Source organism: Aythya ferina (assembly GCF_964211825.1).
Source record: "Aythya ferina genome assembly, chromosome: Z".
Taxonomy (NCBI): Eukaryota; Metazoa; Chordata; class Aves; order Anseriformes; family Anatidae; genus Aythya; species Aythya ferina.
The window spans coordinates 40,197,344-40,223,779 of NC_140299.1; the positions used below are offsets into that span (position 1 = coordinate 40,197,344).

Sequence of the window (26,436 nt, forward strand, 5' to 3'; positions counted from 1 at the left end):
GCCGCTTTAAGGGCGGCGCGGCGGGGCGCGCGGGCTCGCACGCGGCCCGGCGCAGGCGGCGCGGCGATTGGCGGGCGGGCCGGCGGGCGGGCACGCCCCCCTGCCAAAAGGCGCCCGCGAGCGAGCGGCTGGGGCGGGGAGGGGCGGGGGCGGGAGGTTGGAGGGGGGGGGGGGAGAAGGTAAACACGGCGTCCGGCCCTGCCCGCTGACCAATCGGGGGGGCGGGCGGGGGGCTCCGAACCTGACGTGATGGGACGCGGCGCGGCCGTTCCCCGGCACGAGCGCGCGGGGCGCGGGGCGGGCGGCGCCAGGCGGGCGCTCTGCTCTCGGCTCCCCCCGCGCAGCCCCGGCCCCGCCGGCCCCGCCGGGCCGCTGCCGCTGCCGCTGCCGGCGCTGCCGGTGCTGCTGGTGCTGGTGCTGCCGGCGGTGCCGCTGCCGCTCCCCGCCGCCGCCGCCGCCCGCCCCCCGCCCCGCCGCCCTGTCCCGCTCGGCGCAGGACGCCCCGCCCCCGGCGCCCGACGGCGGGCAGCGGCGGGGAGCGGCGCCGGGAGCAGCGGCTGAGGGCCCCGGGCCCCCCGCGGGGCGCGGCCGCGGCATGTCGGCCGTGGCCTACGTGGACTTCGTGGCGGCGCAGTGCCTCGTGTCCATCTCCAACCGCGCCGCCGCCGCCGGCAGCGGCACCGGCTCCGGCAGCGGCAGCGGCGCAGGGGGAGGCAGCGGCAGCGGCAGCGGGGCCGCCCCGCGGCTGAAGGCGGCGGGCGAGGGGGAGGCGGGCGCCCGGGACCCGCGGGACGCCTGGCAGGACTACTGCGCCCTGCTGGCCATCGCCAAGAGCCTGCTGGAGCTGAACAAGTACCGGCCGCTGCCCGCCCCCTCGGTCTGCAGCGACAGCCTCGAGAGCCCCGACGACGACGCCGGCTCCGACAGCGACGCGGCCACCGAGCCGGGCTCCAGCCCGCCCCGCAGCCCCGCGCCCGGGCCGCCCCCGCGGGCGCCCCCCGACAGCGCCAGCGCCGCCGGCACCGCCACCAGCGCCGCCGCCGCCGCCGCCTCCTCCGCCGCTGCCGGCGGCGGCGGCAAGGGGAAGCCGTCGGGCGAGAAGCGGCACAAGTGCCCGTACAGCGGCTGCGGCAAGGTGTACGGCAAGTCCTCCCACCTGAAGGCGCACTACCGGGTGCACACAGGTCAGCCGCGCCGGGCGGGGCGGCCGCGGGGAGCCGCGTGTCCTCGGGTGAACCCTGCCGGCAGCGCCGCGCCGCCCCCCGCCCCGCCCCCTCGCCCCGCCCGCCGCTTTCCGCCCGCTCCTTTCTTCCCTCGGCTTCCTCGCATTTCGCTCGTTTCGTGTCGTTTGTCTCACGCCGGCCCTTCCCCGGGCAGCACCGAGGGCAGGGGTCCCCCCCGGGGGAGAACGGGGGGATGAGGGGGGGGAGGGCGTGACACCCCCCCACACCCCTCCCCCGGGGCGGTCTGCGGCAGCGGGGGGACGGGAACGGGGCTGCGGGGAAATGGGGAGGGTCCGGGGGATTTGGGGAGATGGGGAGGGTCCGGGTCATTTGGGGAAATGGGGTGCCCGGGGGTCGCAGCCAAGCCCCGTCGGGGGGCGGCCCCGCTCCCGCAGCGCCCCGCGCCCGGCCGCTGCCCTTGGCACGCCCCCGCCGGGGACGCGGGAGGGGGCGGGCGGGCACCGGGGACACCGGGTCCCGGGGGGCAGGCAGGAGGGGTCCAAGGGTCTTGTCCCGGCGGAGCGGCCCCGTCCCGGCTCGTCCCCCCCCCCGCCGCCGTCGGGGACGGGCGCCCCGGGTGCCGCGGAGGGTGTGTCGGGGCGGCAGCCCGGCCGTGAGGCGTTATCTGCCGCGGCCGTGCCCGGTCGTGGGCTTTTTTTTTATTATTATTTTTTTAATCATCATTTTTCGGTGTGCTTCAGCCCTTCGGTGCGAGGGGCTGAGTTCAAACAGCACCGCGCGTCCCAGCCGGGCTGCCCCACCGCCGCTCCCCGTGGACGGCAGGGAGGCAGAGGGGGGAGGCCAGGACCCCCCCGGCGGGGCGCACCGCGGTGCTTGGCACCGGTCTGCGCCTTCCCCGGGCCCCGTCTGTCGGCGTGGAGCACGGAGCGAGGCTGCCTGCGAGGGGAGGGAGCTCCGAGGGCTCGGCTGTGCCGCGGTGGGACGGGAGCGGGGGCTGGCAGGGGGTCGCAGGGCGGTGCAGGAGCCGTGCCGGGGGCTGCTGGGTTTATCAGCGCGGGGACCCGAGCCCCGGTGCTCATCTGGGGGCTGGATGTAAGCGATGCCTTGCCAAAAATCTGGCTCGCGAGTGGCAAACGCAATGGACGGGTGCCGGTTCCACCTACTGCCCGGTGCTCGGGTACCCACCCCGATCCGACACAGGCGCCAGCCGGGGTATGGTGCTGGGTGAGGACGGGCAGGTTGATGCACAGCACAGCCCTAACAGCTCGCTGCAAGCAGCAGCGTTACAACAGGGACCCTTGGGGCTCACCGTGCACCCCTGGGAGCAGGGGGCCAAGCTCCAAGCACGAGACGCCCGAGGTGGGCGCACGGCCGCGCCGCCGTGGCAGCCCCGTGTGATTAAGGACACTGCAAACATGCAGCAGTAATAAACTTTCAGAGCTTCCTAATGCGAGCAGTTAATTGGAGCCAACCGAAATGCTGAATGATACCGCTAATGCTAATTATCTTTATAGATGGCAGAACAATTCCTTAGCAACAGTGGGGCTTGATTGGATCGCCAGAGTTATTCATAGCGGTGTTTCTGCGGAGCACTAATACTCCCTCCTTCCTCAGTACCGTTTTCTTCCCTTTTTTGTATCAAGTTATTTCTGTCATTTCTGAGCCTTTTGAATCGCTTCCATCGGGCAACCAAACTGCCTTCTTGCTGCTTTGCAGCCCTTGGTTGAAGTACGTGCACAGCCGCTGGTGGAGGCTTCCTGGTCTTCAGTTTTCAGTACTTGTCCCCCAATCTCTCGATCCTGGGAAACGACTTCACTGTTTCTGTTCGCACCCATGAGCGTGCTTGTGGCAACGCCTGTCTGTACTCGTGGACACTCACTGAGCTGGTTGGAAAGCTCTGCTCTGTGCAGTGTAATATATTGGAACCTAAAAGCTCATTAGAATAACGTTGGTGAGCTAATGGAAAGCGAGACGTGAAATACCAAATGAAGGTAGAAGACCAAAGACTTGATGCTCAGAGGTTGCAGGTCTGGATCTTATTAATCACACTTTAAACTTGCTGGTTCAAAGGCACCCCTGACTTCAGAAACAAAAAGTATCCATCTTTGTCTTCTTGGAGTTTGAGCCTCTGAGTGTAGTTCAATTTCCAGAAGACCCAGGTCTACAAAGTGACCTTACCTTGGTCTCTGAAGTATCCATCCCGTCCCTCCTGGGACAGTGCTGTGGGAGCACGGGACGTGCATGCTCAGCTGAAGTTTGCATGCAGAGGCAGGGATTGCAGGAGTGTCCTCTCCGCAGGAGAGGGGGCATGACCACGCCTTGCAGATGTTCCCCTGGGGGCCTCCGGAGCAGAGAAAAAGGCCCAGGCTCATTCTCGAGATGTGAACAAGACCGGAGCCCTGGAAGCAGTGCAAGAGGCCAGGAGAAAACAGATGTCCATGCCGCACAGGAAAGCAATGAGTAGCAACAGATAGACAGAAGGTTGCCTTGAAAATTCAGGGTCTTCTCTGAACAGCTTGATTCGGAGGTTTGGTTATGGTTGGTAATGTGCAGCGTTATTACGAGCCTCAGAAATGTAGGGAGGGAGAGGGAAGCTTAGCAGAGAAGGATGTGCAGGGAGTGTTTCCAGGGGCAATGGGGAGAGGCATGCGAGAGCAAACAAGCCGCCTCGGTCAGAAGGGCAGGGCAGGGAGCACGGAGCAAAGAGCAAGATCCTGAAAGGCAGAAGCAGAAAAACTGTCAGGAGAAGCTTAATTTAAGGAACGTACGTCTGCTTACAGTGTGAATACAGCCAGCTAGAGGGCTTGTGGCTGCCAGGAACAGGCCCTCCTGGCTAGGAGCAGAGCAGGTACCACGAAGCTGGTTCACGAGGTGCCTCTTACAGGACCTACAGGAGTTCACTTGCCTGGGGAGGCGAATCCCAAATGCTTCTCAACAATTTGTTTTCGTGGTTTGAAGAGAAATTCACGTTTACATCAGGTGCCCCTCGTGAAGAGGTTAGACACTCAAAAACCAGCAGTCGTGCTTCAAGTCCTGCCTTGTCAACCAGGCTTTTCACCCAACTTTCCCATCATGAAGACCAGGTCCGAGCCAGACAAAGGGTTTCGTGACATCGGGCAGTCGGCAGACCCCGGAGCTCCCCCGGCTCTTGGCTCTGGTGGAGATTCAGCAGCAGGCTGTGAGCAGAGGCGTAGGGCTGTGGGTCAGCATCTGGCACAGCGAAGCTCAGGAGCGATCCTGGTAGAAAGGGGAGATGAGCGCTGCAGCTGCCTGGTGCTGCGATCTGGATGCGATGGTGTCGATCCAGCCCCCGTATCAGCTTGGTTCCGACTGTGCTGCTTTGTTAGTTGTGTTCTAGGTTATCGCTAGCTTGACAGACTGCACGGATGATGATCAGTTGACAATCCTCTGCCTGCCGAGAGCTTTTTTGGGTGTTTTATGGGAGCATAATCTGAAATTTAGCATTTTAAGCCCCCCTTTCCCAGCTCATGCAATGTCACGTTGCCAGTTCCTTTTAAAATAAGACTGAAGAGCAGGAAGTGGAGCCAGCAGGACACTTTTGCCAAAACCAGGCCTCCATCTGAAACCCCCGTTCTCAAGGGTTCACAAAATGTGTAAATTGCTAGAGCTCTGCTAGGCTCACTTCCAGGCCTTGGGGAAACATGACTGTGCTGACTGGAAGCCCTGCCAGCCGAGTAAGGTAGGCGCAGATCCTCAAGATTAAGTTCAGTGTTTGCTCAGTTGTTTTTATTCCCCCAGTTTTAAAAACACAAACACTAAGCAAGTGCGCGTGTCGCGGTGTGAAAGCACCCCAGGAAGGTGTTTATGGGTTACTTTAAACCAAAAATGAAGATTTAGAGCTGTGTAGGGCAGAAGCAGTGGGCAGGACGGGACTCCCGTTTCTGGAGGGACGTGCTGGGAAGGCAGCTCTGCCAGGCTGTGCACGCTGTGGCACCGACGGCCCCATAGTAGGTGTCAGCTGCTTCCGGTAGCTTGTACGTCTCGCAGTCCTGGCAGCGTGGATCCGAGCAGGAACAACCATTCCCCGCAATGGGCAGCCGTGCTTCTGCACTGTGCTGTCGTTCCTCGCCTCGCCGAGCCCCCAGGCTGGTGGCTGGAGGAGCAGGGAGGAGGCAGGCACAGACCAAAAGGCCGGGCTGGAGGCAAGGCAGCTTCCAATGCCGGGTATTTGTGGTGCATAGTTCATCATCCAGCATCGAGCGAGGGCGGACAGCCTGGGAACGCTGGCTGTAAATGCCTCAACCTGAGGGAAGAGTCAGCTGAATTATTGGCTAATAAATTCACACTAGATTAATGAGAATTATCTCCCCGAATCCATGTGAAGACGAGAGCAGTGACACGCTCGGTTTACTCAGGGTCGGTGGGAATGCATTAAGCACAGCGGCCGCCTGCGCTGCCAGCCCCCAGCACTACCCTGAGCTACACACAAGCAGTTTGGAAAGGCAGCCACCAAAAACCTTCCCTCCCACATGTCTGTGGTCCAGCCCCACAGATGGTTGCAGTGCTGGTCTCTGAAGAGCCGGGTCACCCTGTGGAGGCCAAAGAAAGTCCTTCGTCTGCCACCTGAGGGCACGGGCAGGGGCAGGGAGCCCCAGCTGTGTGCAGGGCCGTCGTGCCAGCAATTGGTGCCTGGCTGGAGAGGGGGGCTCCTCCGGGACATAAACCTCCTCCTGAGGCAAAGTGCCCGTGCCAAGCTCTTCCTTTCTGTGCTAGAGGGGAGGAGTGGGGAAAGTCCAGGGTGCTGTGGTATCCAGCAGCTCGGTATCTGAGGGAATGGCCGTGGTCACTGGAAGACGTGTTCCCAGGTCCCCGCTCTGCTGGAGTTCGGAGAGAGGCCACTCTGAATCAGAAAGTTTCTGCTCCTTCTGTCAGAGCTGTTCCCCCTTAGCAAGTACTCGGTCACTCAGACAGGACAGCAGCCCACGTCCAGTGCTCTGCGATCCCAGCTAAGTGCCCTGTGCACCAGATGAGGAGTTGGTCTCCCTGCATTGCTCAGTTAACGTTTAAGTATTACTGCAAGGCAGAGGAAGTTCACATGGAGGTAAGATAGAAAAGGGTAAGAGGTAGAAGCTTATTCCAAGTACCTAGGAGTCTACTGCTGAGGACACTCCTCTCAGCTACGAGAAGCGTGTGTTTAACTCTCTGGTGAGACCTGAAAAGGTCTCTCACAGCCCAGGTACCCTGCCTGACTGATAGATACAAGAAGGTACAATCCCAGAAGGAAAGCCTGTTGTAGGAAGGGGTGCTGGTAGAGAGGCTGCAGGGGTGCATCCCTTACTGCTGTTATCAGGTGTATCTGTGGCAGGACTGCGTCTCGCTGGGCTGTCGGCGCGAGCTGGGGCGCTCAGCAGTGGTGGGTTGTAGCAGGTGGTTTTGCATCTGCTCTTTTGAAAGAGACTCAGGCACCTGCAGATGGATAAAAGCAGTTGTTGGGTGGTGGCTTCGAGGATGTCACAGCAGCGTAAGAACATGCTGAAAGCAGCATTTTAACACCTGAGTTTTCCTGTGGTGTTCAGTCCTGGTGCTGGTGGAATAAACCCCTTGGTGCAACCCCTCTGTCCATCGTCCATCCTGTAGGCAGCATCTGATCTTCTTGCCAGACTGGCTGGCCATGGTTGACGTGTTCCGGGAACCCTTGTTCTGTACCGAGTCTCCTCTCTGCTGGACTTGCTCTGTGCTGTTTCTCACCAGCATCTCTACCCTGTGATTGCCATGCGTTTTAACACTCCAGTTCTGGAGTATCTGTCTTGGAAGAGTAAAAAAGGCAGTTTGAAAGCCTGTCAGCCCAGAACTGGGAGTACAGATGTCTGTAAGAGCCATCTTCATCAGAACACCTTGCGAGAGGACACTGGGTCAGCATCCAGTGTCTCACAGGGATCTGCTCCTTCAGGTACGCGGGGAAAGCAATGACACTCGAGGGAAAAAGAGGCCTGAAATACAGCTGTCTTGTGGCAAAAAGGAGTGACTGCCCTTATTCCTTTTTTTTTTTTTTTCTTGCAATATGCTTGGCCAGGTTTTTGACACTTATCCATCTACAGGACCTGTGATACTTCAGGAGACACTGTGACGCTTGGGAGTGGTGGCTGAGTGGGGTCATAGAAGGGGGTCGTGGAGGGAAGCGTTATCCTTGTTGTATCTAAGCCAAGGATCATTGTTCAGGACCAGATCTTCCCAGGGTACCAAGATTGCTTTGGAAAGTTCAAGCTCCAGCAGCCACAGGGTTCAGGAGGATCTCAGAAGATGAAGGTGGAGATTACATTTTTTTTATTTATTTGAACCATAAGGAGTTGGTCATGCCCACTGAAGCTCTGGGAATGCCTTTTTTCCCCCCTATTTTTGTCTTCAGCCTTCCTGCAAACAGCAGTCCTGTTTTCCTAAGTAATTTTGCTCTTGCCTGATGGAAAAAAGACAAATTCTTTGAGCTTTCCTCATTTGTGTGCTTTCCCTTCTCAGCCTTTCCCCCCTCATCTCTGATGGGACGGGTCAGTGCAGCTGTCATGCAGTACGGCTGGGCTTTTGGGCAGGTGCCACGGGCAGAGGTGGGTGTTGCTGTGGCAGGAGATGTTGGCTAGCTGTGACGTGTCCTGTGGCCAGAGAGAGGGTGGGAGTCAAGCACAGGCACCGCATCCCAGAAGTCAAACTTGGCCCCGTTCTTCAGTTTTGGTACCTTAGTGTAGGTGCTGCTATGAATACCTGGCAGAGCAGTCCTGTCCTACCGTGTTCCCGGTGGTCTCCTCTTTAACATGCAGGTCAGTCAGCAGTGTCTAATTAGCGGTCCATTCCTGCAGCTGTAGATACAGTCCATTTGGCTTTCTAATTAATATGTGAAGCATCATCATCATCATTATTTGATGGCAAACTGTTCTGTGTTAGCTAGCGTAGATCCCAGGCTCTGCTCATGGCTGCACCTAACTTCGTCTCTGTCAGCCAGAAAAACAATACAAGGCTAGCAAAGCGTTCATCTTGGCCAGACTTCCATCCACACCAACAGCAGTCTCTGAGCGTCTTCCATAAAGTCAGTGCTCAAAGCGATTTAGCAATTCTCTTAAAATTAGTACTTCATCACAGAAACTCAGTTTGCTCCACTCCTAGGACGTGCCCTGCTAAAAGCCAAGAGAATAGCTCAAGTGTATGATAATAAACTTTGTCTTCAGCTTTGTCAAAAAACACAGCATTTTTTTTCCCCTGGGACAAAAAAAGACACTCCAGACCTTCTCTATCACTTGTTTGCCTGAATGAAGTCATCTTTTCTAAAGCCAACACGAACTGCAGCTCCTAACCTCAGTCATCCATCCACATCTAAATCAGCACTTTTAGTGAGAAGGCAAACAACAAGTCAGGATACCAGTACTATCTGCCCTGTTAATGAGTCTGTTAATGCCCACTCCGTATTCTTATTTTCAGAAACGCTTCCTGCACAAGACTACCATGTGGGAAAATCTGGAATGTCTCTGGGCAGGGCAAAAAGCTGAATAGTTTTCAATCTAGTCAGGATAAAATGGAAAAAGAATAACGTTGAGTTGCCTCAGGTTTTACAAATCAGCCTAGACAGAGAGCTTAAACTCCCCAGAAGAAGTGAACCATGTATAGCGAAGAGTGGGGAGGATGAACAGGGAGAGAAGACTGGGTGAAGTGAGAGAGCACAGTTCAAAAGGATCTGCGATGGCCTTCATATTTCTGTGGGATTTAAAGCAAGTCAGGGCTCAGGAGCAGGGAAGGAGCTGTGCGCAGCCAACATCAGCTTGTGCTGTTGTGCCATCTCAGTGTAAACTGTGCCTCCCGCTGCACCCTGGTGTCAAACAGGACAAAGGGGAATTCTGCAATGAGTCGATTCCTGTAAACCAGTTTGTTTCAGTGGTTACTTCTGTGAGCTGCCACGGATACGTCTGGTGAAGAGAATTATTTACACCTTTTATCTCTGCGGTCAGATTCTGTTGCACACAGTTCTAATGTCTTGTGATCCATCAGTGGCCTTTCCCTCATCGATTGATAGAAATTCGCTCTCAGGCATGTCTTAAAATCGAAGTAGCATACTGCCACCAAAGGCAGCAGTGCATAACAGCACCCTGTTTTAGTGGTTCGTTTTGTTCTTTTCAAGCCCTAGCGGTACTGCTCCCAAAACCCAGGGGGAAGAATCATATGGAAAAAATACCTCTGGCTTGGACATGGCACAGACAGGGATGTCCCCCGGTGGAGGCAGCACTATGGGCATCACATCTTTGTGTCATGGCAGCTCGCCTCTGCGCTCCTGTGCTCCTCTGCTGCTTTAAGGAATGGCATGTCAAATACCACCAGCAACTGCAAGGTCCAGCTCTGCTGAGCACACAGTCATCGCGTGCCATCAGGCGTCTCTGCGTTGCATAAAAACCCTTCCAAATTCACGCTCCACCACTGTGCTGCATCTGTTCAGTTGGTCGCTGAAGCACCATCTCTCTGGGCTTGTGCAACGGGTTATGGCTTTGTAACCGAGGAGAACAGATCTTCAGGCTTGGAGACAAACACCCAGGGCCTGGAGAAGTCTCTCTCTTCCCCCTCGTCTCTCTGCTCTTTGAGTTTTAACACTTCCTGGTGTCACGGATTATGCCTGGCCTACTTTTTTTTTTTTTTAATGTGCGCGTTTCCAAAGCGTTTGTGACAGCCTCCTGGAGCTCGTACCACTGAGGTGATGAAATCACTTTCCATCGCTGTACTCGGTGGCAGAAGGTGGCCTGCAGTGGGTTCCCCTTCTTGCATGCTTCAGGACGCGTGACCGACCCTGTCCTTTGGTGACAGCCGCTATGCTCGCCACCCTGAGCACCAAGCATGCCTCCACCCTGCTTCCTTCAGACCTCCGTGGCTGGGAGGTTCCCACAGGGAAGCTGTTTCCCCCTGCTCCCTGGGGGCAGTGATCTTGTCATCTTGTGATCACTGCGGTGCTGTGAACCGATGTGAGGGATCCCGGGCGAGAGCTGCCTCAGCCCGTGGCCTCGTGGATGCCTCGCAGCTCAACCATTTCCCCCGGCAGGTGAAGTGGTGGTGCCAGGCCACAATGGCGGAGGTCACCGCTCCCCGTGCGTTTCGGGAGGAACCAGAAAGCAGGCTCTGTTTCTTCTTCCCTTCTGCAAGTATTTAAAATAAAACACTGCTTTCAAGCAACCAGTTTGCATACTCCACCGCCTAACAAGCAGACACTGAGCACCAAAGGTCCATGTTACCCAGCCTAGGTACTCGGTCTCACTCTTGGTCTCTGTGAGTTAGGCACTTTGGCAGGCCGACGAGCTGTCCTGAGGTAGATGGTGGGAATGCAGCTTCTGGGGAAGGGTCAAGATGCCTGAGCTGCCCCCAGTGCTCTGGACAGAGCTATATATGAGATGCCTCCACACACGCGTGATGTACCGCACTTCTCCCACGTCCCCTCTGGATCTGGAAAGCTTTTCTGCACCGCCCACTGCTGCCTGTTTTGCAAAGCCATGACAGAAACCATAAGATGGATACTAAGAGTAGTACCCATAAAATGCTTGCCTGGGAGGCCAGATGTGGGCGCTGGGCAGAACAAAGGCAGATGAGATCTGTGAGACCATCGCATGGCACCTCCTGGTGCTGCGGTCTTGTAGCTATGGCCATGGCCTTCAAGCATGTGTGAGGGAATGCACAGCTTTAATTTCATTCACAAGGGCAGTGGCTGTTCAGAAGGGCTTCCAACCATGTTTAAAGGAATATAGCAGGGAGCCTGTACTTAAAAACAATTATAAAGCCCCATGGGTCAGGACCTATCTCCTCCGGGTTAACATGCAGGCACAGCTGGCGTCGTGCTACTTCTGCTTTCCCCTTCCCTGACCAGAGGCCAGCACTGCTGCCAGGTGAGGAGAGGAAACATGCAGGAAGCAGCTGTGCTATGGCTGGCCTGGCCCTAGAGGCTGCTTTGACACATTTGGTCTTGATCATCTGCCTAAAACTGAACCAAAAGCATGTCAGTCTGGGACAGAGCAGTCTGCCTGGCAAGGAGCACCACGTAATTGGAGACTTAAGCCAGTATAGTGTCTGCTTTATTTCAGAGACTTTCACTAGGCTTTCAGGGCCAGTTGTGTGGCATAATCTCAGCACATCTGTCCTGCCGTCATCCTCCTTGGTGTGGCATCTCTTGGATGCCAGCAGACTGCCCCCCCAGCCCCCTCCCCACACCCCCATTCTCCTCCCAAGAGCTCTGCAGTACTTCCTGCTCGTGGTCGTCCTCCTGGCTGCTGGGGTGTTCATCCCAGTCTTCAGTCTTTTGTCCAGGCTGTTGTGTCTGGGGAGTTTTCCAAGGCACACTTCCTTGTAAATAACGCCTTTTCTTGCAATCTGCAAATGTAAAGTGAGCTTGCGTGTTGTGCCAAATTGCACCGTACCAAGAAGTACTGGAGCTCTTGAATTTCTTTCCAACTCTTCCAAGCTGGAAATCTCCTGGGATAGTTTCTATATTTCATGGTCGACTATAAATAGCTGTCACATAGCTGTCATTTATATTCCCTTCAGGAGGCTCTTGAGAAAAGGAATTAAGGCATCAAATGGCTCTGGTACATGATGTATCCTGAGCGTTTTTGATTTCCTTCTGTGACATGGAGTAGTCAGCTTTGCAGGTTGGGAGGTGCTGGGCCTGTGGCTGTGCGCGGGGTGCGGGCAGCCCGCAGGGCTGAGCCACAGGGATCTGGGGTGCCAGGAGGATGCTGGTATCACTTGCTCCTCACACCCTGGGTTTTAAAACAAAGGTGTTCTAGGTTAAGGCATTTGGTTTGGTTCTTCGCCACCACAGCAAACATTTCTACTGATAGGGCTGCAAGTAACATCACAGTTTTCCTGTCCTCAAACTGGACATGTAGGAGATCGAGGGGAGACCATCATCTGCTGGCACAGCCCCGGGGAAGGGAGGAGAGGGGGGCAGAGGGCCTCTGCCAGCAGGCGCAGCCTTTCTGCTCTGCATATTTACAGCTCTGAGGCTGCTCTGCTCTCCCAGCTCTCTTCCCCCCTCATCCCTTCCCAGGCAGGTAGTAAGTACGTCTTGTAGGTGAGGGTTTTTTTGGCTGCTTTTCTAGTGGTTGTGGATGATTTTATCCAGTCGAATGGAAGTGCCAGAGGAATAATAATGGTGTGCTCCTCTCAAACTAGCATAGTGCATTTGATATAAGAAGCGTGGGTGCATGGGCAGTGCTCATCCATTGGGGTCAGTGTGGATGGAGGGTTTTTCGGCTTGAGAGTGGCGAGGCTGAAACCTGCCAAGCGAATCGGCAGCAGCTCGGCAGACCTGACATAAAGCAAGAGCTGTGTCCCTTCGGCAGCACGCTGCCCCCTTCTCTAAACACCTTCTTGTCCTTTCCTCCCTGCAGGCGAGCGTCCGTTCCCCTGCACGTGGCCCGACTGCCTTAAAAAGTTCTCCCGCTCCGACGAGCTGACCCGGCACTACCGCACCCACACCGGCGAGAAGCAGTTTCGGTGCCCTCTCTGCGAGAAGCGCTTCATGCGGAGCGACCACCTGACGAAGCATGCCCGCCGCCACACTGAGTTTCACCCCAGCATGATCAAGCGATCCAAAAAATCCAGCTCTGGCTCCTTGTGAAGGCAGGGCTGGCCCGGGGAGCGGAGCAGGGGGTGCAAGGTGCGTCCGGCAACTGGGGATCAAGCATTTGTAGCCGGTGTTCAGAACATAAGCACCTTGTGCTTCCCACTCACGCCCTCCCCCTCACTGGGAGCAGCCGTCTTGATGAAGGGGATTCCGGGCAGAAGGACGGGACCGCCGCCTTCTGCTATTCGGCGCATTGAGACTGGCGTACGTACGTCTCACGGGATGGTCCGGCCAGTGACACCACCGTAGCGTGACTCTGAGGTCTTTGTGATTGCTGTGTCATGAACATGTTTTGTTGAACAATGTAATGCTGCTTGTGTTTTAGAGTCTGTCGAGTAAAACCACTTTCCGAGTCACATAAGTAATTCTCAGATATAAAATCCATAGCACATTGTAGAAGTGGGTTTACTTCTATATTTCAGAATGATCCTTCATTTAAAAAGACTGTTAAGAGAAACATTACATGTTACTAATAGCATCTGATTGATATACTGAAATAAGGTGAATTTATACTCAAGAAGACCCATTAAAGTAAGGGGGTCTTTTTAATTTTTCTTTGTATTAACTATACTTTTGAATATAAGCTGCACTTTTCCAGTAAAAACATGTAAAATTCAAGCAGATACTTAAAGCAAAAAACACCAACACAACCACTCAGTCATTTTCTGACCATACGTGTATTTAGCTCTGTTGTTCAGTTACCTGGAAAAATACAAGTCAGCCTACATAACGTGGCGGGGGGGATGAGGGCAGAAACATACGTCTCTCAATTGATCTATATTTTCATTTGTCAATAAATACAGTACTGTACTATAGAAATGCCAGTAACAGTTCGTTATTCTGCTGTGTTTTGTTTGACTGGATGGATTACAGCAGCTACCATCTTTATAAACTGCTGCTTTTTTACAGGTTTTTTCTCTTCATACACTTGCCTTAAAGATTTATTCTCTTCATACACGTGCCTAACTCCTGCCACATCAATGGGAGTTCCGTGTGCTTATGGAGAGAGTAGACCTTTCCTTAGGAGCACTCTGCTAATGGAAACAGTTAAATTTATTGTAAAAGAGCACTTCAGAAGGGCTCCCGTATCTCTTGATCACTGTTTCTGTAGAGTATGAGGGAAAACCATGAGCTAATTGGAAATAAAACGCCCAAGGTGTGTCACAATATTCCTTCTGGCATCAGCTTCCCTAAGTACCTTGCAGTCATACCTGTGTCATGCATGACATGCCAAATACCGATCAAGGCAATATTATGTTTAACTTAAAGCTATGTTTTGCTCTCTAAAAGGAGCAAAAAGATCACCGAAGTTGAACTTCCAAGTCATGGTCATTGTGCGAGTATTTCATCTTTTTTCATGTTAAAACCACGCACCATACCAGGTTACCAGTGATTATTTTTTTTTTTCCCTTCCCAGCTACTTATAAGGGGATAATTATGTTTACACATTTCTTCCAGAAGCATTCTTCTGCTGTTCTGTTTTTACTCCTTCCTCCAGAAGAGGAAGGGGAGGTGCAGCCCTACTATAGAGACTTAGGGCCCAATTCATCTCAGGAGTAATCACACTGAAATCTGAAGTGTTTCCACTGCAGATGAATTTAGGTCATCCTGTAAAATTCTGTACATAAAGATCCTGTTAGTACAGCTGCAGTTACCGTATCTTATTGTTTTAATTGATAAAAAGCTTGCTTCCTAGAAACAAACGTTAAAAAAAAAAAAATGAGCTCAGAGAGTAGGGTATTTTCTTCTACAGTTGTATAAGGCTTTCAGCATTAGAAATCAGTTTGCTTATAGTGTTTTTACCTGTGTAGTTCTTGATAAATTCTGTCTATGTGAAGAGAACTGCTTTTAAGGCATTAGGGATATTGAGCAGTCTGTGGAGTAAAAAGGGATGTGTTTTCTTCAGTGAAGACATCAGGAAACCAAGCACACTTTCTACCTCCGTTTCAGCTTTGTGAAACTTTTATTTTAGAAACCAAACTTTAATTTCTGGTGTTCAAATTGAGTTGTAGGGACATATGTTCTTCCTAACAAAAAATAGGTAGCCTCAGTATTTCTACTGATCTAGAAATACAGAAATGGTTCCGCTTACCATTACTGTTAATGCTGCCTTGTTAAGCGGAGTTAGGGCCACGTGTAGCCCAGTGAGATTCAATGGAGCATGCATATTCATTTTCCTTCTTCTCTGTGAAGATCACAATAACCTTTTGAGTCTGTCCTACAGTCTGGATTGTTGCCATTTTGTAGGACAAATGCAGTACTGGGAGTATTAAGGCCTGGTCCTGTGAAGTACAAAGCACCCCCACGTGCTGTCAACCACAACGGGAAGCCACAGCTGATAAGCAGCTCCTAAATCAATAGATAAATGGCTTGGTCACAGCTACCGGAATTAGCCTACATGTGGAAGCAAATGGCCAGATTCATAGATCCCAGCTTCGATACTTGGGGTAGAATGCGCATCTAAGGAAATATCATCATTAATTCTTCAATTTCTAAAAGAATTAACAGGCAGGGGGTTACCTTGGTCCACAGAACAAAGGGACATATAAACTCATGTCATCACCACTGGTGACAAGATCCTGTTTCTGAAAAAAACCTTCCTAAGCCGTAACCAATTTACTCTAATGTATGCCGTATTTCAGCATAGGACAGACGGGACTAATGTGATTTTTTAACCACTAACAGAATACATGGGGGATGATCAGGTTTAGGTATTTCAGTTTATTGTATTGATGATTTGGGTCTTTTAGTTTTTCTTCTAGTAAAAGCAAACAACGGATCTAATACATGAAACAAACTCCAAGTTAGTTTTCTGCATCTTCAAGTTAAGTTTCAAAGAGTGCTGCAAATGTTGGAAAAGAAAAGGAAAATCGGGTTCTCTAATACCGTTCATACTTGTTGTACTATTTTGGAAATACTTAATAGTGCTGAAGTTAGGACAGCTCCTCTCCTTGGTTCAGAAAGCCCATTACTATAGTGAAGTCATGGCTTTAAAGGTATAGCTATACATATTTCAACATACTTCTTTTTCAAAACAGTTTCTCATAACCTTTATTACAGATCTGTTTTCAGTTTGCAGACGGACTTAGTTCAACATACACCAGACTGGACACATTCTTCAAAATGCTGTTTTACAGATTCATGATCTGTAACACTGTAAGATACAAACTTCCAACAGTTTAATCAGTTTTATTTTTGTACAGTATTCGTATCCTTTATAAGTTATTTTGCTGTCCTGTTTTGTAAATCACATGAAATTGTAAAAAAAAAGAAAAGGAAAAAAAAAGTAGGCATAGATGTTTTTGTACATATGTATATATATATTGTCAAAATAAAAAGAAATGAGTTAAAAAAACAAAGGCTGTTTTGAGTGATTGGAGTCAAAGAGTGATCATGTAAACCAATCAATATAAACCAACCAAGTAATCATCCTGTTTAGATAATTAAAAAAATAATAATTAAATAATTTAGATAATTAAAAAAATTCTGCTGCACACGGTGAAATCCCTGAGTTAAGTGGCATATGGACCAGTTTCAAAGGTCCCAGACTTGCTTGTCATTATTAAGCTTAGGTCTTATTTCTCTACTTTTCCACAGTATTTTCAGAGATTCCTTCTCCCACTACTGCAGAGACAGCGTGCAGTGGAGCAAGAGTGTCCCTTCATGCACTTGCTGCACCACCTACGAGGTTTCCCACTGCTCAGCAGCTTTTGACCTCAGCCTGGTGCTCTCCCTTGCACCACCGCAGCCTGTACACCCAGTGCCACCGCCTTGAGGTTTCCAAAGGTCTGGAGGAGTTCACTGAGGTAAGGAAATAAGAACACCATAGCTGTGCAGCCTCCAAAGGCCGGAAAGGCAAGGAGCCCTTCACCAAAATGCTCACTGATGTTTACAGTCAGGACTAGCAAGAAGCAACTCCTTACACAAACTATCTTAACTTGGTGCATGAGAACTCAACCTGGCACCTGGGAACCACACTAGGGTGTAACTCCCTGGACCCAAGGAACATGTAACCCTGTGGCACTGTGGGCAGAGACAGAGGGGTAGACGTGTGCCCTCTGCATCTAGAACTAAATTTGCAGGCATATTTGGCTTGGATACTGCATTGGAGTTTTCTGTCCTTGGCTGGACAGCCAAAGGACAAACACAACAAACTCAGCAGAGTTTTCTTTTTTTAGTTTGTCATTGTTTCTAGGAATAAAGGACAGAGGGCTCATTCCCCTGAGCTTATTCCCTTGCATTCCCATCATAAAAGGACATTCCAAGTGTTTTTTAGACTCCTCCTTAAAGTATTTAACATTTTCCCTTTGTGCTCCAATTGGAAAAACTACCAAAATCTTCCAAGTGTAGACAATGCCATAGCCTGAGGATGTTTCCAACCGTTGAGATCTAGTACACTATGCAGAATAGCCTTTCCAGGAGTGATGTAAATCTTGGCTGGAATAGGCAAGGTATGCAGACTGGAAGCGCCTCCATGGATGCTAACTAAGACTTCAGCACTGACATGTGGAAATGCGACCCTGAGCACATCCCAGCTGATTCAGAGAGTACAATTATTTCTACAAGGAGAAGTTTTACTACTCTCTGCTGAAGAGAGAAGAAAGGAAACATGCCATTTAATACCATGGAAGTCCAGTTAAATGTCTGCAGAGTGGTTCAGAAAAGGTTCACATGCAACCTGCCTGCTAGGATGCCCAGGCTGACTTTCTTTTCTGTGGGAGTCTAAAGCCATGTTGTTCAGCACTCACTCAGCCAGGGCTAAGGAAACCTGCCTGACTCCTTTCTGCATCAGACCTCTGTGAGAACTGCTACTTCCTCAAGGGCTTTTGCATTGGAAGCAAAATCTCTTCCAGCTTGAGCTCCTCACACCTGCCAGCCACATCTGACAAATTACATCAACAACAAAGCAAAGTCACAATTGTCAGAATAATGCACTTACTTACCAAAACCCTCTTTAATGGACTGCCTTAAATAAGCAAGGGAAGCTTTCCCAATGACAAGAATTTTCCAATTAGTGTTTTCTGTGTCATGTTGTCCTCAACTGAGACATCACGTCCCCTAAATTATCTCCCCAAGCACTTCCACAGGTAGTACAGAACACTTCTTATTTCAACCAGGGATCTGGCATCAGTTCTAATCCATAACAAACTTTTATTTCTGTATTATTATACACTTTTTCCACTTTATACATCTGTATATGGAGCCCATGTATTCCTTTTGGGGTGAGAGTGAGCAGAGTGCCTCTGCTGCATTCAGCTTGTATTTCTGACGTTTCAGTTTTTCTAACCAGCTCACTGCCCTCAGTTTACAACTAATTTACAACTGACAAACATCCTATTGCTTTCCATATCAAAAGCCATCCATTCCTCTATTCCTCTTTCAGTACTGTCTGTCGCCCTTTAGGTGATAACCCTGTTAATGAAATCAACGCCTGGAAAACTGCACTGCTGAACACAAGGTACAAAGGTAATGGAGTATATACACCACAGGACTAGAAGCACCTAGTAGATGAGATTAACTTACCATCCCAACATCCAAAAAAAAAAAAAAACCACAGGAATTCAGAAGGCACAGGAAAAGGAAGCAAAGCGCACAGACAGTAACAGAGCCCTCTGTGGGCAGAGCCTACTGTGCTGAAAGGCTGCAAAGAACTGTCGTAGTCTTTCCAAGTGGCCTTTTCTTCTTCTGGCTAATGGGCAAGAGGTTGGTAAGACATCAGGTGAAGTTCCCGGAGAGATAAGGAGGGAGGTGTAAGTTAACCCAGTTCCCTGCAGAAACCACATACAACATTTTGTGTTCTGCTGTTAACCACTGCTTTGGTGGTTTCTGACGGTGTTTCCAAGCAAAAAACGCTTTAGAGAACCCAAGAAAAGACATGCATAACTCCTCTGTCAAGAAACACAAGGCCAGGGAAAACCACAATTATGTTATTAGGCTATGCAATGTTGATGGTTAATTGTTGCATCCATTTTACTGAACCACAGAACGACAATCTTACCTAGAAGCGAAGCTACATTCAGCTTCTACATTCAATGAATCGTTTTTCACAGGGCTATCATTTTTCACCTGCTATACTTAACTGGGAAAGCCTTGCTGTAAACTCCTTCAAGCTGAAATAAAAGGAGATTCTCTCAACGTAACATACTATGATCATTTTTCATGAGAACAGTGATTTAAGGCATACCTATGCTTGGGGAACCGTATGCACTCTGGAACCTGTACCACTTTCATTACGCTGACATCAAACCAGCGCATTACGTACAGCAGAGCGTATTTTAAACACAAGGAGAATTCTGAACACAGAAATCCTTCATGAACAGCACAATCAGGCTCAGAAGCAGACAGAAAGTGGATCCAGATAGGGGCCCACAGGAAACCAGAGCATCATTGGCTTTTTACCTAAACAGACCTGTAAGTATCACTGCAGCAGCATGGAGTGGGGCTGATACTGTTTATGGTACTTAAGAGCAAGTCCCTTTCCATGCTCTCTACGATCATTTGCTTTGGATTTAGCCCATGTTCACAGTTCGTAATTCTTGGCAATCAAGGGGGGTAGGAAAAGGAGAAACACACACACAAAAACACATTTTGTCATCCATGAAGATAATACACAAACTGCTACTAATAGAGTGCAGTCAAGATCAAGCAGTAAAACTTTCTAAAACTTTACTTAGCAACTGGTGAAGGAGGGAACTAGCTGACAAGTGGAAGGTCTTCTCATAGACTTTCTTTCTGGAATCCCATTTGTTCCTTGACTCTTCGTATGACTCCAGAGGACACTAACTGCTCTTCAGTTCAACACACTAGTTCTCCAGTTCTCCCAAAGACACCTGCCTCTTTTATGCTACCTATTGCATAATGCTGTATGTCAGAAGTATCTGCTAAATAATATTGAGTTTAGATTTGCTCCTGCTCTAGCTTGTTTCCTCTGCTTGCCTTTCCCTCACTAATATCCTTATTTTCACCAGTCTTTTCTTTGTTAGAGGATTTCTCCACAGATGTCTAATAATATACCTTCCCTCTTTAAATTACTTGGTTCTGATTATTCTGAAGCATGTATCTACTTTGAGCCATCCATACTGCATGTTACCTGTGTCATCTGCTCTGTTCTTTTCCAGAGTTCCTTGATATCTTCTGCAACCATCTTCTCAGTTAGCATCTGTTCCTTCCTCCTTGCTTCTACCAAAGACAACTTTGCCCACTGCCATGCATAGTTACTTATTCTCAAAGATACTTTTGTAATTCTTTTTTGGCCTACTTGCAATATTCTCATCTCCATGCTTCACAAAAGACTGTCAGTTCTCAAGCAGGTGTCTTGCTTTTCTCCAAGTATGTGCAGGAAATATATGCCAAGATTTGATGTAGCTCCAGATGCAACAGTTGATGCAAACCATTTGCGATACTAAAATCTAGCCAGTGACATGTATAATGTCATTGTTTGGGACTAACATACTGTCAACAGTATTGGCTTTAGTAGAGACAAGTGATCAACAGAAGCGATACCAGATAACTAGAGAATTACTTTGGGAGCAACTGTGTAGCAGAATAATGAAGAATAATGAAGAAAAGGTGGTGAATTTGGTGGAAACCGGAGATGGGAATTGCTGTGGATCATGCTGATGGGATCATGGCTGAACCACAAGAGATGATGGCTAGCAGGCTGCTATAGTGGACAAATGAGCCATGCAGAAGAAACCTGATTTTTAGCACACGTAATCTATGAAAGTTACAGAAGAGAAATATTCCTGCTATTTCCCAACGTTCAGGCCGGGACAAGGAATTTTTTTTTTTTTTTTTTTTTTTTTTTTAAGAACAGAGATAGATTTAATTCTCTTCCCCATCTCCTTCCTCACCGGATTATGATGTACTGAATCCTGGCTTTATTCTGATTCAGCAAGGCACTGGGAAAAATGCTTCTGTAACAAAAAGTTCTAGGAAAATTTATTTTGGACATTGTGTTTCAGTGAGTCAAAACCTAAGAGAGTAATTTTGGCTCAGAGTTATTTACAGTGAAGCTGGACTGCCAAGGTTCCCCCCGCCTGTGATGTAGGCTCTCCCTAGACACCTCCCATCAGGTATTACGCCAGTCAAATCAGATGAAACTACAGTGAGATTTTCAAGAATCAGGGCAACTAAAGCCGGAGGAGGAGATGGGGAACTGATGCACAGAACCACAAAGCTTCCATAAAATTACAAAATAATTTTATGTATTTATTGGGATACTGCTGAGTCGATACAGCCCTTCAGTTCAGTGTGGTGCTCCTTTCCCAACACAGGCACTGTTAAACATGATGGATGCAGTGACAAGACTGGGAATTTGCTTTGCCTGGGAATCGCATCAGCCACTCCCTGGGAACAGAGAGAGAATCCCTGCTCAGCTTAGTGAACAGTGAGTATCTTTCACTACAGATCTACCTCCCCCATTTCCATCCCCTCAACATTAATCAAACACTAAGCATGGGAATGCATCAACACTATCAGACATTTTAACGCCATGCACATGTTTGTAAAAATAAAACAATGTAGAGTTAATTCTAAGTAGTATTAATTCTGAATAAAGTTTGCCAGCAGGCCTAGAGCAGATGCATATTCTGGCCTCTAGTGGGCACCTGCCACACTTGTCAGTAAGCATGCTGCAGCGCAGATCAGTTGTGTGTCTCACCACCTCTCACTAACTCCAGAGACCATAGAATAGAAGTTCTGATAGCAAGAGCCTTAACATATTTCATTTAATTTTTCTTCCAATAAAAACACAAGTACCAAGAAAGCATTATAGTTATGCAAGTTATGCTCTTTGTTCTAGCCTGCTACTCCATCCAGCTACACAACCGTTCCTAGTTAACAGCATACATGCACAAATGACACTTTCAGTCAGGAAATACGCTACTAAAAGCTGATTCATACAAGCTTTTTGGTATTTTGTTTCTCAAAATTGCTTTATTTCTCCCAGTAAGTCAAAACTTCCATGCCACTTCTTTGTCTCAATACTTGAGGATACACAAGTGTCAAACTGTGGATGATTATGGAAAAGGATCTTTACTGTAGTCTTCAGTTGGTCTAAATAACAGAAAGGAATACCTGTTTTCTGAGAACACCCAATTTATACTTCAGCTGGAAGGACCATTTAGTGACTTTCCACTTCTCTATCTGAGGTACTGTCTAGTCATCAGGAAAAGCTGGATACTGCATGTATATTTAACATACACTTCCACTCGTCCCCTCTTCCTCAGTTATACTGAAATTAAATCTTACCCATTTTTATAGCAAGAGGGCCTGAGGAGCTGAATAGCAGCAAAACAAGAACAGCAAAAAAGCTGACAGCAATGAAACACCCAATACATAAGGTAAGGAATGCTAAGAAAGGCTATTGCTACCCTAAGTCACTTAGTGTGGATAAGCATCCAGTCCAAAAAACTTTTCCATAAGCCAGAGGAGCTCTGTTCACGGACAAGGATGCAGCCATCACACGAAGGAGCAGGTCACCAATGGGAACGTGTATGGGAGGCACACAGTCAGGCTCTACAGCCTGTTTGCAAATGGCACTGGCTATACTGTACATATACACAGATGTGTTATAGGTCCTTTTTAAAGCCTTTAGCTAGCAAAGATCCTAGATAACAATTGGTCTGTAACATAACAGTATTGTATGGTTTTGCTACTTGTTACAATGTCTGGACAAAAGCAGTATGAATGACAGTGTCATGTTAGGACTGTAAACCAGAACCTCTGGTCAGTAGTGACACATATCTAAGGAAGAAGCAAACACTCACAAGCCCATCATTCTCTTCACTTTTGCAGTGCAACAGGCACATACCCAGAAAGTGGGATTTTTGAGACAGGATCTGAACTAACATTCTCTTGAAGGAAGTCAGATTTGCTTTTCATACTTCACTTAGTCTGAAACATGAGAAAGGAACACAACTCTAGGAAGAAAACCCATGAACTAGTTCTATGATGACAACATTAAGAATTGATAATCAGTGTTGTCTAGACACAGATGAACTGACGTCCCAACTTGTGTGCCTGTAAGTAGTTTCATCCGCTTAACATTGGAAAACAAATTGCACTTTTCATACAGCAATCCTCAGAGACTAAATGGAAGATGCTTCCATTTAATAATAATAATAATTACAAAATTAACCTTAAAAGTTTGTGGTTAGGAGAAACGAAGCATTCTGAAGTTCAAAGAACACATTTAAAACACAGATCTTAAAATAAAGTGGACAGATAGGCCTTGTAGCCTCAATTAAGTCAAGGATATCCCACCAGCCCACTCCGTATCTGGACTAGAGCCTGAGTTTCCACACTCGTTTATTTCTTCTGTCAAGTATTTTTGTAAGGACACTAATCCTCCTGGAGCTAATTCCAGGAATTCATTTCACAGAAGGACCTTCACTGATCAACAGCAGCCAGTCTTCTGGCCCATGAGGTAGGAGTATGCAGTTCTTCCCTTAAAGACTCATTAATTCAAAAACAAGAATTACTTACTTTTAATATGTGAAACGCTTCATATTCTAGCTTAAGTTTTGCAGTGTGTAACTGTATTTCTAACATCTCACTCTCATGTAAAAAGCCTGACATATCGATTTCACTGACAAAGTTCACTGGGCAGGATGCCAGTAGGAAAAACTCCCATTCAAAATAAAGCAGACACTGAATTATGTCTAAAATTCTATTGAGGGCTACTGTCCTGCTGTAAAAGAGGATACTGTATATTTTCAGATGCTGTCCTGGGACTCTTATTTTTTACATACATTTTAGATAACAACCATAGTTTCCACTTCTTTACAGATCATACTCTTTACAATTAAAAAAAAAAAAACAAGCCTAACACTGAATAGTTAACTAAATAGCCAGGATTTTATTTTAGGTATTTAATGGTCTATTGATAATATCTCCTTAACTATTAAACAGCTGTATTCAACATTCTATCGGTAACATCTACTTTGAAATATTTAACAGCTATAGAGAAAACTCTACTAATGAATTTTAAAGCTACCCTGTTAAAAAACTATTGTGTACTATCACTTCAATGCAGCTAAAGATGTGTAAAAAGCCTTCTGGTCACCTATTACCAAAAATATATCCAGTTTTACTTTAAAAAGTTAGACATTGCTTAGCTTTACCGCTGCAAGATAACTATCTCATTGTTTAATTATTAAACACCTGGCTCTCTGTCACTGCCTCCATGCCATAGAAAAATACATATCTTATCCTTCCAGGAAAACAAAATGGAAGGCTAGCTAAAAATAATCACAATAATAAAGTATATTACTATAATACATTCCTTGTATCAACTTCAGGTGTATTTTCACAAAACAAAAAACAATACACAGCTACTTACGAACCACTCTCTTCCCATACATCTTCTGCTTCATTCGTTACAAAAAAAGGTTTCCCCCCCTTTCAATACGAGAAGTCTGGAGAACACCCTAAACTGTTAGGGGAACACAGTTCAACAAAAGCAAACTCCAGGTTTAGATAAAAAATATACTTTGGTTTAATCCAATATAACCTAGAAGAATTAACTGTATTTTTGATGTTGCGTTACCGGTATAACAGCAAAATACAAGAAACTCCCTTTTTATTTAAACGTATTTTTTTTAAAAAGTAGATTCTTTGAAGAAATAGACTATTACAAAAGACTTGAAAAAATACATACTTGAAATCCATTGTTTTTACATAAGCTTTTTAAAAAAACAAAGCTCTCAATCATTGTTTTTGTTTTTTTTTTTTTTTTTTTTTTTTACAGGTTCTCATCTTTCACAATTTGTGAGTCTTGAAAGCCTAATGTTCCAAAATGTTCTAAAAAAAATTATATATTTCATATACACATGTACATACACATAAATATACATATATACGTATCACTGTTCATCCATCTTTCCAAGTCGCCGCCGCTGCCTACAGAAAGACTTTAAGTTCCATTTGTTTGTTTCCAACATACAAGGTCCATTGTAGACAAACAACACTGTCATCTTGTCATTGTAAGTGAGATTCTGTAGGAGCTGGGGAAAAACACAAAATCTGAAGTCAAAATTGCTATAAAAGATGATGTTGCCCGTTATCTAAAATAAGTTAAGAAGGTTAACATCAAGCCTTAGACCTTGAAAGGTCAATCCTGCAGGATCAATTTTATAACCTTTCAGGCAGATGATGTGTAATTTGTTCCCAGATGCCCCCAGAGAGAACGCATTCATCCTTCAGGTAGTTTCCATATTTTGCTATCCTCACTATGACAGTGTTTCTTCTTGCCTAATCTGTACCTTCTTGCTGCAAATGAGGTCATAACTTCTTTGCCCAATCCACTACATGCAGAGAATACTGACTGCTTTTGCTTTTCTCCTGCCAGGGCTAAGGAGAGCAGAAGGGGAGAATTACTTGGAGACAGTTATTATGGATTATCCTTCTCTTCAACCTCACACTCCTCTGAGCTAAGCAATTCCCATTACTTGGAACTCAAAACTTTCAAGAACTTTTTACAAGTTACATTGATGTCTTCTGAAATATCTCCAGCCAGTGTTCTGTTTTTTTGATGTGTAGCAACCAAAGCTGGACACCTACCACGGTTCAAGTTTTCACAAGTTTTGTCAGTGGCAAGCCCAGGAGACTGACAAATTTCCTACATCTCACAAGCCGTAAGGCTTTCTTCAGCACTAAGGATAACTTCTAGCAATTAACTTACAACTCATCACCCACAGTAATTCCTCTCTCTGCTGTAATTTATACCTTAGACCAGTTACGGTTGTTAATTATTGCCATTTAAATCCCATGTCCTAGGTTTGTGTGCTGAAATACATCCTGTTTTCAAACACAATTATCTAATCTAAGATTATTCAGAATTCTAATCTTGCTCTCCAGCAGAGACACATTCGCTCCCTGTATAGTGGTTATTTGTATCAAAAAATGCTGCTTTTCAAACCCAGGACTCACTTCTGAAGAATGCATTCAGTTCATCTACTTATTCTGATAATGAATCACAACAATTCAGAAAACAAACTTCCATAAACAACTCTACTGCATATTAATCTATGCCCCTTCTCTTCCATAGTTCGCATAAAAATTAGCTGGGAAAGGTGTCAACAAACTGAAACATACTGAAAAAAAAACAAAACAAGACTTTTTCCTGTGTACAACAGATACACATAAAGGAACATAGCTTAATATGGCAATTATTTTTTTTTTTTAGTATGACATTAAGTGCTTACTTTCTATAAAGTAATTATATATAGCTTAGGCTCAGGAACTACAAGTAAGCCACTGAAAGCACTGGTGCAGATTCCAGCTTTCTCCTCAGCCTGTTCTGCACACCCTTGGATGAGGCCTATCTGAACAATCTCGTTTGCTAAGATCTATACATGAAGTACTATTTCAGTACTATTCATTGTAGTGGGCCACTACAACTTTACCATGTTAACTGTGTGCACGGTTAACTCCTACTCGTGGTTGATCTTTCTGGAAAAAATACTAGGTTATGCAAAAAAAAGGTATTATTTTAAGTAATCTCTTCATAAAGCCATCTCTTGCCGCTGAATAGGGGTCCAACATGTTCCTTGATCTTCCTCTTATCAAGAATATTAAATGGATATATATTTAAAAAAAAAAAAAGCCTGTGAAGCTTCTTTCTACTTGTTTCTCGCTTTTGCTTTGATT

General features: G+C 47.7%; 2 protein-coding genes across 2 annotated transcripts in view; one reads left to right on the plus strand and one right to left on the minus strand.

Moving 5' to 3' along the window:
- Window positions 1-221: 221 nt before the first annotated feature.
- KLF9 (KLF transcription factor 9) lies at window positions 222-24,753 on the plus strand. Its single transcript, XM_084504319.1, has 2 exons — window positions 222-1,184; window positions 12,548-24,753. The coding sequence occupies exons 1-2, from the start codon at window positions 596-598 to the stop codon at window positions 12,775-12,777; spliced, it is 819 nt and encodes a 272-aa protein (XP_084360445.1). The 5' UTR covers window positions 222-595; the 3' UTR covers window positions 12,778-24,753.
- The window catches only part of SMC5 (structural maintenance of chromosomes 5), a 41,711-nt gene continuing 38,899 nt past the window's right edge, over window positions 23,625-26,436 (minus strand). The window contains exon 24 of the mRNA XM_084504318.1: window positions 23,625-24,791. Coding sequence (XP_084360444.1) covers window positions 24,651-24,791 — 141 coding nt within the window. The 3' untranslated portion in view covers window positions 23,625-24,650. The remainder of the gene's footprint in view (window positions 24,792-26,436) is intronic.